General features: G+C 56.7%; 1 protein-coding gene across 1 annotated transcript; it reads right to left on the reverse strand.

Annotated features, from left to right (window-relative positions):
• Positions 1-1,843: 1,843 nt before the first annotated feature.
• Sdc1 (syndecan 1) lies at positions 1,844-12,845 on the reverse strand. The gene is made up of 8 exons (XM_013522561.1): positions 12,695-12,845; positions 11,456-11,559; positions 6,563-6,709; positions 6,332-6,433; positions 5,950-6,190; positions 4,538-5,016; positions 4,011-4,137; positions 1,844-3,876 (listed from the first exon to the last, which is right to left on the reverse strand). The coding sequence occupies exons 1-8, from the start codon at positions 12,843-12,845 to the stop codon at positions 3,707-3,709; spliced, it is 1,521 nt and encodes a 506-aa protein (XP_013378015.1). The 3' UTR covers positions 1,844-3,706.
• Positions 12,846-13,119: the final 274 nt, after the last annotated feature.

Consider the following 13,119-nt stretch of genomic DNA (forward strand, 5'->3'; position numbering starts at 1 on the left):
GCCTTTTCTCCCAGGAGCCCATCCATGTCCAACCCAAGGGGCAGGAAGTTGCCCATCTTAAGGCCCAGCTTGGCTGTTGTCCTTTCTCCTGCTGGGAATCTTCAGCCTCATCACGGGCACCGTCTCCCCAGTCAGGTACACCATGGAGGCACAGAAGATTGCTTGGCAAAATCCTGCTTCTCCCTGTCATCCTCCTGGCCCCTTACCATTGCTGGACCTTGTCCCTGCCTCCCGCACTGTGTCACCAGCTCTTGCTGCATGGCCTTGGCCTCTCCTCACACCTGCTGGCCTGTCATAACCAGCGTGGGCCTCTGGAGCCCCACCTTGACCGAGGGTGGCCTTCCCTTTCATGTTGGAAGGCAGTTTCACTTTGCCCTTCCAGACCTGGTCCAAGGGCCACATCGGCCATCCAGATGCTGAGCTGGGTTCAGTGCTTCCCTTGCTTCCCCCAGCCCCCAACCAGCCCAGGTGGAACATGTCAACACCGCCGTCAGAGCTGTCTGTCTCCAGAGGCCACAACCTCCTGGGAGCAGGCAAAATAGAGCTCCAGCATCTTTATTTTGGATGTTTCAACTTGTCCAAAGCCAAACCCCAGAGGCAATTTAAACATAAAACCCAGCTGCAAATTCAGGATGTGGCACAATCCATCTAAGAGAAGGTAGCTCATTAGTTTAGAAAACACTGTGATATGAAAGACTGGGAATTTCTGTGAGTCCCCTGTTCCTATGCAATGTACAGATGTGCACACGCAGGCCTTGCAGCCGATCTGAGAGCTAAAGGCGAGGAAGAAGAAAGTGGGAAAGAGTTGTGGGAGAGTGGGGATGGAGAAAGGAAAGGGGCAAGAGGCAAGTGGAGGCTGAAGAAACAGGCACAGACTGCCCGAGACAGGACTGCCCAAGGAACTTCAGACTTCAGTTTCTCAGTGAGCAAAGTCTGTTCTAGGGCATGATGCTGTCGTCACAGGACCCCAGCGAAAACAGACCCAGAGGACTGTGCAGGAGAGGGCAGGACAAAGCAGTGGGAAGGAGGTAGTCTAACCTACGTGGATAGGACACAGGGGACAGAAGGGGCTGGGGTTTTGGAAACTTGCAAGTCCTACGTGGAAAGGACATTAATAAAATTATTCAATATCTGGGCAGCCAAGCCTCTGTGCTCTCACCATCCAACCCACGGCCTGGCAGGAAGTGCTGCCTTCCATGTTTGCTGGATGAACAATGACTTGGAGAACTTTGTCTTAGCTTCCAAACTCTCAGGAGTGTATTGGAGGACACTAGGATTTTCCACCCTGCTCACCACCTGGAGGTGCAGACCCTGCCCCAGCAGCAGGTAGCCAAGAAGGAATGGTTCCTCCCAGTCTGCACTGTCCAGGACAGACCTGGGACCCAGGGCCAGGGCCGCCCTGCATCCAGAGCCAGAAAGTGCAGGGACTCAGGGAGGCAGCTGGATCCCCAGAATAGGGAGGGTCCCTCAGTGCCCTGCACTTCAACCACCAAATTTCTACTGTCCTTGGTCTATAATATACAGACAATACTTCTAGGCCTTTGGCACTCAGGACTGTTGGCTACTAAGTTTTGTTTCAGGTTGCATAACGAGCAAACTGAACAGACAGCAAACTCTGACAGCCAGCAGTCTGAGGCTGCTCAGGGCCTGGAGAGGGGGATGACAAGGCGAAGCGGGGAGGTCTGCGCCCGGCTTGGATGAGGAGTGCAGAGATGGGCTCAGTCTCCCACTGCAGGAGGGATCTGTGCTGATCTCACTACTCCACATGAGGCCACCACCCATCCCAGGAAGGAGACAAAGTAGGACACCACCAGGCCAAAGAGACTCCACCACCACCAGAGCATCTGCTGTCCACAAGGACAAGTACCGTTTATTGCAGTCACATGGATGGGCCCAGCCCGGGCTCAGGCAGCATCCCACACTGGCAAAGGGCTACCCCCCAGGTCACGCGCAGTCAAACGCTCCAGCAGAGTCCAGGACCAAGTGCAGGGTGCCGCATCCCTCAGTTTGGCGGTGGTCTCTGAGCCTCAGACAGCTCACCTCTAGGAGCAGCCAGAACACTGTCGAGTTAAATAAGCGAGGACAGGAAGTCGCAGGGCCCAAGGGAGGGCCTCTGGTCCGCGAAGGCGTGGGAGGGGGGCTGTCCACAGCTCTAGCTGCACACCCACTGGGCCGCAGCCTCCACTCAGGCTGCCTGCAGAGTCCCACTTGGATAGCCTGGCCTCAGACAGGCCTTACAAAGCCTGGACGTGACTCCAGAAAAATGTTAGACAAGACAAAACAAAATCAGATCAACCAGAGGGACTCTGGACCCAGAATCCACCCCCTCCAGAGAAGCAAAGGCACAAAACCTCTAGCCAACCTTTCCCAAGATACCAGTGTTCAGAAAAAGGCTGGACACGTCCACACCGCAGCCCAGAGAAGGAGCAAGGCAGCAGAGTTCACAGGACTCCTTTATATTAAAGTTTATTACATTTGGAAAATCTACTGTACAGGGAAAAACCCATTGGATTAAGTAGAGTTTTGCTAAAAGCAAAAGACTATCACTCTTTGGGAAACATTCCTGACTCCAGCCCAGGCAGCAGCTGCAGGAGCCAAAGGAGAACTTGATTCTTGATGGAGGAGCCAGTGGCAGTTGTGCCTGACACCTCTTGTCAGCTTCCAGGAGAAAGTGTCCCTAGAGACGATGCCAAAAGCAGGGCAGCACCTGGCATTGCTGCCACCCTCCACCCACCCCAGTCCTCTCTCCTCTAGCCTAGCCTGAGGGCCAGGGTTAGATTCACTCATCAGCTCCTCCAACGTCACAGTGACCTGGGCCACACTGTAGCCCTGAGTCCAAGGAACACAGGCAGGACTGCTCAAGAGGTGGCTGCCCCCCAGTGCCCGGACCAGCCAGCCCACCAACAGGCCAGCAGCAACGGGGCCACCAAACAGATTGTCCATACCCTGCTGTATATATGAGCAATGAACTCAGAGACAACACACACAATAACCCTGTGCTTGGCTTTCAGACTTGGTTCTCCTCATTAAAACAAAAACATAAACTGTCTTCTTAACCCTGATGCTCTCTCCTGAACGTAGATTAGAGTAGCAATGTGGGGGACACCAAATTAACCGGCTTAACTTACCTGGGGAGTAATGAAGTCTACTGGGCCTACGAATAGAGAAACTAGCAGAAACATGTGCAAAAACAAGTTGGTATCTAGGTGAGACCTCCCCTAGTGAATTCTGATGGAGCGTGAACCCCTCTCCGCCACGGCGGCCCTAGCAAAAAGTGAACCCCTCTCCGCCACAGCGGCCCTAGCCCCAGCCTGCTGTCTGTACAGTAAGTGCTACGGGGTCAGCCGAGTCACCCTCCCCAGGATCCTCAGCCACAGCAGGCCATCCAGGTCCAAAGCAGTGGGGTCCCCTTTTTCACCATGGCTGGGTCTGGGTGGGGCTGCTCCAATTTGGAGAAGCTGAGTCAGAATGGTGACATGCCAGGTATAGCTGTGGAAAGGTCACAGGCGAGAAACCCTTGCACCCAAACCTCCAGGTGGAGATTAGAGAAGCAGAGTGAGCTCCTAGCACACCCCGGGCAGGAGCATCCAGAAGGCCTGGTGCCAGCGAGGTGGCATGGAGGCAGAGAGGCCAGGGCCTGCAGTTCTTCGTGAAGAGGCAAGTGGGGGCCTAGTGAGTGGCAGGGGCGGGGGAGAGTCGCCGGTCCTCAGGCGTAGAACTCCTCCTGCTTGGTAGGCTTCTGGTAGGCACCACCATTGGCTTGCTTGGGCTCTTCCAAGGAGTAGCTGCCCTCATCCTTCTTCTTCATCCGGTACAGCATGAAACCCACCAGGAACACAGCGAAGAGGAGTCCCACGAGGCCTCCGGCAATGACCCCTAGGGCAGGCAAACAAAGGCCCGCTCAGCTCACAGTGCCCCAGGGTCAAACATAGTCCCTCCTCCACCGGGGCTGGGCAGCATGGGCAGTGGCTGAGGATGGCCAACCCCCAGTCCAGTCTCCTCCTACTCACCTCCCAGCACCTCCTTCCTGTCCAGGAGGCCTTGTGAGGCCCCCTGATCCACGGGGGATTCGCTCCGGTTGTCAGGCTCCACTGCAGCCACAGCCACGTTCTCTCCGGGTATGTCAAAGGTGAAGTCCTGGGGGGAGGACACCAGGCTGGGCTGGGGCCACTGCCACAGTGGTGTCCAGCTGCATTTCCCACCCAGAAGCAGGCCCCACCTGTGTGGTCTCTGCTGCCACCGATCCAGATGCACCCCAGCCTCCCTCGAGGATGGAGGCCTGGCCCTGCTTCCCTCACCACACTGCATCCTGGCTGCACCAGGGCAGCTAAAAGTGACACAAAGCACGCACATGCACACTTCTGCAAAAACAGACTTATTTGGGAAGTCCTCTTTCGGAGACCTCCGAGGGCTCACGCTCTGACCTTCTAATGAGTCATCCTGCCTTGGGTAAGGCAGAGGATTCTGAGGAGGGACACAACGTGCTCACAGGACACAGGATGCTGAGGGCCCCGTGCCACGCACTGAGACCACTCACCTGCTCCCCGGAACCCTCTCCTGCTGACGGTTGATGGGCGGGTCCATCCTCGGTAGTACTCTCAGTGGCAGAAGGACCTGCGTCCTCCACGCCAGACGTGTGACCGTCAGGCTGGCCAGTTACTGCGGGAGCTGTGGTCTCGGCTTGGCCAGGGTACATGTCCCTGGAGGGATGGGAGGTGGCAGCCACCTGGGCCGTGGTGGCTCCAGCCATTGAGGCCCTCTTGGTGGTGGGGAGCTGTGTGGGCTCCCTGGGCTCGGGGTTCACCTCCTTCTCCCGGGCAGTGCTGTCAGGCCTGGCCTCCGCCACCACAGCCACCTCTCCCTCCTCCTGCCTCTCTCCAGCCGGCAGGACGGGGGTGGAGACGGCGGTGGCTTCCCTGCCACTGGGCTCTGGAGCTGTGGGCATCACCGACAGGAGCCATGTGTCCTTCCAGGTGGGGGGTGTCTGCTGGGACATGGTGATGTCTTGCAAAGTACCTGAAACAGGGCCAGGAACAGAGCATGTCAGGGCCCACTCAGCCTGCGGGGGGCGGGAGCCTGGGCAAGGACTGGGACTCTGTGTCCCCAGCCAGTGAGGACCCTCCCCCCGGAGAGAGCACACTGACTCAGTCTGGAAAACAAAAAAACCAAACTGCCTTTTCCCATTGCCGCTGCCCAGGGACAGCCCTGTCTCCAGAGCCAGGAGGAAGAAACCAGGGTCACCTGGGAAGGGGCTTCAAGGCGGTCAGAGGGAATGGGGCAGGACACAGGCCCTGCCAGGCCTCTCCCTGGAACAGGTGCCTGCCTCTTGCCACCCAGCTCTCAGGCCTCAGCCTCCTTGCTGAGCTCTCGCTCCTCCTCTGAGATCCCAAGATCCTTGATCAGCTCCCATACAGGGCACAGGGAACGTGGGAAGGGAAAAGATGGAAAGTCTACACCAGCAGGCTCTGTGCTACCTTACTCCTAACCTATGGGCTGGGCACTATCCCCATTTTACAGGTGGTAGACAAGCATGGTGGCACATGCCTGTAATCCCAGCGCTCGGGAGGCGGAGGCAGGAGGACTGCCATGAATTTGAGGGCAGCCTGGGCTACATGGTGAATTCAAGGCCTGCATATGCCTTAAACTACATAGCAAGACCCTGCCTCACAACAAACAAGCAAAAACCAGATGGGAACATAAAAGCTCACACAAGGCAGGCAGGCCGCCAAAGGTTGGTTCCAAAGGCTGCCCGGTGAGTGAAGAGGTGTGTCCAGGCCTGCACTTCTTCCTGGAGGTTTCTCCTCAACTAGGCAGCCGCTAGCAGCATGTACCCCACACCCTCCCTCAGCACTGCCCTTCCAACCCAGCTGGGTGAGGACAGGGAGACCACTTGACCCAGTGCCAGCCACGTCCACCCACTGCTGTCCTGGGGTGCTGTGTCAGCCTTACCTGCGCCTGAGCCGGAGAAGTTGTCAGAGTCATCCCCGGAGCCATCCTGGTCTTCAGGAGGCACATTTGTGGCCACAATTTGCTGAAAAGGATCAGAGAAGGGTATGAGCCAGAGCCTGTCCTGCACAACCAAATGGACTCCCCTACCCTGCACAGCACAGGTGACATAGGCAGGGCACCCTTGCCCCAGCTCTGGGAGCCTCAGCTCTGTGCAGCTCTTTAGCTCTGCACCCCAGAAGCTCTAATAACAGCCCACACAGGCCAGGGCCCCTGCCGTGATGAACTCAATCTGGTCAGGAGCCCAGACCTCTCAGAAAGCACACGGGCTGTTACTAGAACACCAGACACCCCTATGCTGAGAATGAGTCTTAGGGGCCCTGACCAGGGAGCTTTCAAGCACTCCCAGAACGACTCCAGGACTATCCAACCCAGAGTAGTAGCCTCCAGTTGTGCCGGACACGGGGGTGAGGTCACAGCAGCACAGCTGGCATGGGTGAGAGGTTAAACTCAGGGCAACCCCAGGCCTGGCCTCAGGGCCCATTTCCTCACCACAGCAAGGACAGGGCAAGGAGGGACAGAGAACCTCTTGACCTGGGCTTGGTGGAGGCCACACTAGGAGGTTCTGCACCAAGCGGGTACCAGCAAACGGGGAAGGGATGTGGCCCATCCTGTCCAGCCCAGCTCCAAGAGGCTGCAGGTGTGCAAGTGCAGACACAGCCGGGTGCTGGGGCAGGCTGTCCTGCAGGACCGAAGTTGGGAGCTGGAAGGAGGCAGAGCAGGATGGAGGGGGTCTGGAAGTCAGAGTAGCAGGTGTGGGCGGGAGGACCCAGCAAACAGGTGGCAGGGAGGGCAGCTCTGAGAGTCCTGCTCGGCAGTGAGACCTCAGCTCTGACAACTGTCCAGGCCCATCAGGAATTGGAACAAAGAATGAGTAAAGACAAAGAACGGCACAGTTTAACAGGAGGCTTTAGAGACTCCCCTGACTCCCGCCACTTGCTAGGGGAGTGGCCCTAGGACACCTCTAAGCCTCTTAAGGCCCCAGTCTCCCCACCTGCAAATGGGGCCCATAGCACATCTGCATTCCAGGACTGGGGCAGGACTGTTGCTACATTCCACGAAGCCTCCCTAGGCCACAGGGCCACAGGGCCACAGCCTCACTCTGCAGTGGAGTAAAGCAGCAAGTGACAAACGAAACCTCTGGACAGAATTGGACCAGGCAGAAGGTCTCCGTCCAGGAGCCCAGTCAGAGGCTTGCTTTGAGTGTGCAAAACTGAAAAACCAGAAATAGCGCTGTACTTCCTCCGAAAGCACAAGAGCCAAACTGTGCCTCCTTCCCCAGAGAAAGGTGCTGGCCCCAGAAGGACCATTCACAGCCCATCCACAGTCCACTGTGGCCCATCCACAGGGAAGTCCACCCCTGGTCCCACATCAGGCCACATCTGTCTATACCACCCAAGTAGGACTTCAAATACCTGTGCAGACCCCAGCCTTCAGCAACAACGAAAACTTCCCATGCGGAGCAGGGCGCATATCACATCCGCTCAGCCTCTTCTGATGCGATGCCCCCACTCCCCCTTAGGAAAGAAGGCATATGCCAGGCGGGAGATCTGGCCTGAAACGCACTGTTTATGGAGTGCAGAAGCCAGAGACCAGAGACTAGGCTGTCCCATTCAACAAGAGAAACAGCCAAGGCCAGAATGACATGCTAGAGCCTGGGCCCAACCTGAAGCCAGAAACACGGTGAGGCTGGCCCGAGGCTGGCCTGAGGCTGGCCTATCACCCACAGGAGAAGCCCCAACAGGTTAAGTTTCCCAACAGCAGGGCTGCTCAAAGACTTGATAAGAGACTGGGTCTGCCCTAGAAACAATTTGTTCCCTCAGCTCTGCTTGGCTTATCCCTGTGTGATCTTGTTTACACAACAAGCTCTTAAGCAAATGCTTTTTCCACTGAAACTGGCAGACCAGCTCCTGGCCTGGGATAGCCAGTCTCCTCTCTGAGCCCCCCCAGTCTCCGTGAAGCTGAGCAGCTCTCTGAATGAACCCCCAAGCCCCTCCAGCTGAGACCTTCCACAATAGCATCTTAAAGGAGGAAAGAGATTTTGGTGCTGGGGGAGGGAATTAGCAGAAACTACTAAATTCAAACTTGGATTACTACCAAGGCGCCAGTTGACTCTGGAGTTCAGGGTGTGACTTCCAGTTTTGCAGGCCTGTTTCACCCCCATGAGGCCCAGTCAGAGGTGGTACTGTGCTAGGGCTGGACGCGGGTGAAGGATGGCAGAGAAGTGCGCACCAGCAGTGTGGACGCTGGCCAGCTGTTGTGCTCCCGCATGTAGCAAACTGCCTCCAAGACCTCACGGGGTCTCTCCAGTGTCACCTCTGATCTGGGTCTTTCCAAAGGGCTGCACAGAGACAAATGGGCTCAGCCAGTCCAGCCTTGTACCTCTGACGCCCCCAGAAAACGAGCTGCCTACAGAACAAATCAAATAGCTCATGATAAGGAAGGTCTCCACCCTCAAGGCTTCTGTTCTCCAAAGCATGGGCTCCTTCCCCACCCACAGCACAGACCCTAGAAGCTCAAGGATTTGAAAACCCGAAGGCAGAAGGTTGTCTCTCCTGGGGCTGGGGCCTCATGGGGTGAAACGGGGAGTCTAGGGAACCAGGAGTGAACAGCCAGCTCTGTCTTGGCCAAGTGGGCTTCGTGGAAGGACCTTGCGGAGAGGCCCAGCAGGATAGGGGATTGAGGTGTGGGCTTCCCTAACGCCAGAAACACTTTCCACCCCTGACTCTTTGATGCCTGCCACTGCCTGCAGGTACAGCAGGCAGGGCTCACATTTGCATCTCTGACAGGTAAGGAGCACAGCCTCGGAAACCCAGCCGGCCAGCATCTACACTTCTGGTGCGTACCTCCCTGCCATCCTTCGCCCACATCCAGCCCTAGCGCAGTACCACCTCCATGGCTGAACTCATCCGTTTTAGGATGAGTTCAGTGTGATTTTTCAGTGTGGCCACAGGCTCCAGGAGTTATGCGATGAGAGCTTCCTGGAGCAGGAATCCCAAGCCCCACCCATAGCTGAAGCAGCCAGGAGCCTGCCCACCCTTCTGAGGGGCAGAGGACAAGGCGAGATCCAAAAAAAGCAGTGTCAGGGAGAGAAATTCTTCATCCTGCTGCCAGTCACACCTAAGAGCACATCTGGAGTCTGGGCAGAGAGCTGGCATGGAAGCTTCTAGAAGGCAGCTCCCAGCCTCACACTGGCCAGAAGAGGGCCCCACCTTGGCAATGTTAGTGTGAGCAAGCCCCTCACCTGGGCCACCCAGGGCTGCAGGATGGGCTGAACTGCAGTCCTTCCCCAGGGCATCTCTGGGCATGGAAGGGCCTCAGCTGTTGCAAGTCAGGGTATCAAGCAGGCATCTCCAAGAAGTTCAAATGTGTATGGCAAACTCAGGTGCCAACTAGAGGCACTGCCCCCTTCCCCCACCTCTTCACCCTGTAGCCAAGTCCAACCAGCACCCCAAAACACTAACGCATCACCTGCTACTTGGCTCAAGTGATGAGTAGGCCACAGCTCCCTGGCCAAAAAAGAAGCGTCATGGACTTCCAGGATCACACTGCCTTTTCAACCAAAGTAGTCTAAATGTCAGGAAGTCACAGAACTTTGACATTCAACAGGGTGCTCAACTTTAAATAGTCTGGGACCATCCTCCACGGGTGTTGGGGAGAAAACAGGATAAGAAACCATCTGGCTTTGGCCCTGGCAGAGCTCCTGCCCCCTCCCTAACCAGAGACCACCCCAGGTGCACATCCAAGCAGTGGCTTCAGGAAGGGGGAGCTGTAGAGGCTGGGGCACAAAGGGCTACCCTAAGGAGGGCACTGGGTTGGACCCAGGAGAAGGAAAGACGATGCCACCCCACGACATGAACCCAGGCAACGTTGGGAACCTCTGCACTGCTAGTGAAACCCGGGTTGGTTGCCTGTCCTGTCCTGGTGCAGTAACAAAGCCCTTGGCTTCTGTGGGTAGGAGCCGAGTCACTGAGTCAACAAGTCCCCTAGTCACAAAAGCAGGGACAAAGAGCTGTCTTTATCAGCGGAGCTGGGCCACAGCCTTCCCTAAGCAGCCAGGATACCAGGCGGCAGCACTGACTCTGGGCTAGGGGTTGAGGGGTCCCAGACAGGTCCAAATCAAAGGGACAAGGCCCTGTGGTCCCCCAGGACAAACACCCATCACTCCCAGTCTACTGAATTCCACGCTACAGCAAGCAAACTCGGAAGGATTAAACACATTCACAGTGCTTAGAAATCAGTTTCTTTGGAGGTTTTGTTTTGCTTTGTTTTTGCAGTACTGGGGATTTAACTCAGTGCCTTCCACACTGACCTACATTCTCAGCCCATTTTTAATTTTTTGTTTTTAATTTGAGAGAGGGTCTGGCTAAATGGCCCAGACTGGGCTTGAACTTGTGACCCTCCTTCCTCAGCCTGCAAGAGTGCTGTATTATAGGCCCATCCAGTCCGTCCTAGAGCTGGGTGAGACCCTTTCCAGGCCGAGGACAACCTGACCCAGGACAACCTCGGCTCCCTAGCCCTGCACCTCTCCATCAGCAGCTTTGCCGGTGACCTCACTGAAAGTGGCAGGAAGGTGCTACTGAGGCCAGGGCACCCCAGAATCACCGTGTCCAGTCACCCCAAAATCTCCCCACTCTGGGAGGGCGGGCCCTGGTGGCACCGCCAGTATTTCCAGCTGAGAGGCACAGTGATTTATCAGCTCACCGTCTCTCTACCAAGTCAAGCCAGGACCTGCCAAGGGAGGGTGACAGGCAGGGAGTGATGCCTGGCCTAGGGCGGGGCCCAGTGAGAGGGCACCCAGGACACCCCACCCTACCTCAGCAGCCCCTACCCTGCCATTCCTGGCCCTGGACTCTGGGCCAGGTGGGGTGGACACCTGTCCGCTTATTTTTAAAGACCTATTCAGGACAGCACTGTCCATTTAGCGGTATCAGACAGGAAACCCAAGGGCTCTTTCCCATGCACCCCGCTCCTTGTGCTTCCTATTCTTGGAAACAGCAGGGTGTCCACAGGGGACAGGATCCTAGGCAATCCCAGCCTCTGTGCCAGCCCATGGTGCTGCTCCCCACGGGCCCGGACACAGCCAGGCCACGGAGGCCACATTTGCCCTTGGTGAAATAGGGCTGCTAGGCCCACGCCCAGCCAGCCTTCCCACTGGAGCTGCTCCCAGAAGGCAGCGGCAAGGGTCTAGGCCACAAGACCTGAGGCACTGACCACTGCAGGGTAGACAAGGGGCACGCTAGGGACCGAGGACAGTCTGAGCTCTGTTCCTCACCAATTGGGGTGACCTTGGGCATCCCTGCCTCAGGCTGCCCAGTGATACAGTGGGGTTTGGCCAAATAGTGGCAAGAGGGTCTGCAGCTTCTACTCCCCAGGGCCCAGGTGCAGGGGCCATGGCAGAGACAGTCCACAGACAGCAAGAAGGCCGAGGCAGGGAAGGGGACCTTACCACTGCCTCACTATCACTTCTCTTGGCTTCCAAGGAGTTGGGGCCCAGGAAGTGTGCTGGAGGCATCCCAAACCAAGGTGATTTGGGGATGGTGACCAGTTCCCCTGGGGACACAGGAGCTGAGGCCCGCAGAGCCCCACCCTCCTGAGCCTGACTGTCCCAGGGAGTCTACCACATCAGCTCTGCACCCTCCCCATCAGCATGCCCGATGCCACCAGGTTTAGCGGCCTGATGGCTGGAACACGTGGACTTCTAGTGACATCGTCCCCTCAATGGCTAAATAAAGTACCCTCAAGTTTCACAAAGGCAGAAACACAGCTGTCGACACACCTGCAGCCAGCCAGGACTCCAGCCAGCTGTGGGAAGTATGGCAGAAGCAGGTACTTCAACTTTATCACCAAGGCTTCTTTCTCTAGGTCCCTGCAGTTACACAATCGCCTCTTGACATAAAAATGCTTCTAGGAAGGCTGAGGGGTACTAGTGATTCACACTATAGCATAAATCAGCACCCTATGGGGCGAGGGGCTAATTCTGGAATTGGGACATTGGGGCTGGATAAGAGATATAGACAGAGGGAAAGAATTACCACAGGGAGGCTGTGACACACCAAGAGGAAATTTTTAAAACTTTGTCAGAATGTGGATGACAACAACACCGTACCCAGAAAAGAGACTAAATTTCCTTTGCTCTCTCTTTGAGCCACAGATGTCTGTAGCTTTTATCCCATACACAAACACAGGGCTGGGCCAGGAAGGCACCTCATAGGTAGAGCACAACTAGGACTAGGAAGGCTGGAATGCTGGCAAGCTTAGGGCCCAGCGCCCTGACAGGGTCCCATGGTACCAGGCCCACCCCTCTCCCTAAGCAGCAGACACAGCTCAGTCGTGGAGGCTAGCACACTCAGGTTGGGGCAAAGCAGCTTGGCCTTCTCCAGTGGGTGGGGAGATCTGCATGGCCCTCTATGCCCAGGGCTGAGCTACGCCCTGCGGCCACTGCACAAGCCACCCCAGCCAGGGCAGCCCCTTGGCTCAGAAGAGCCTATGGATCTGCCATGGGCTTGGGGTTCAGTAAAGAACAGTACCACCAAATTAGGCCTTGAAAGGGAAAAAAACAAAAACCAAGAAACCACTGCAGCAGCTACTGTGGATTGAGGAGTGTGAGCCAGTGCTGGCTGAAGCACTCTCCCTGCATTAATTAACCTTCTTAATCATATTGCTTCTATCTCCAAGCCCACCGTACAGATGAGAATGACGAGGCAGACACAGTCCCCGACTACCAGCACATGGTCACCAAGAGAGGCCAGTAGCCTTTCTCTGGCTGGCCTGCTGTCAGCCCGCTCCACAGAGGAGCAACGGGCTGTCGACTCTGAGCGGAACACGGCTTCAGGCATGACGTGGCCCAGAGAACGGGCCCACTCCACCCATGGCCTGGCATCCACAGAGGCCCTGACTCCTCCCAGGGCAGCCTGGGCCCCACTGCGGCGCCCGGTGTGTGGGTTTGCCTGGCCTCCTCCCAGGACTGGCAGCCCAACCTGCAGGGCTCAAGTCGGGGGCAGCCTTGGGCAGAGGCTCAGAAAGAGACCAAAGTCTGGTGGCCAGCTCAGTGTTCTGGGAAGAGGCAAAAGCCATGTGTGCCAGCTCCACTGGGCCAGGCCAGCCGGCCAC

This window comes from Chinchilla lanigera, unplaced genomic scaffold (genome assembly GCF_000276665.1).
Source record: "Chinchilla lanigera isolate Chin_1 unplaced genomic scaffold, ChiLan1.0 scaffold00068, whole genome shotgun sequence".
Taxonomy (NCBI): Eukaryota; Metazoa; Chordata; class Mammalia; order Rodentia; family Chinchillidae; genus Chinchilla; species Chinchilla lanigera.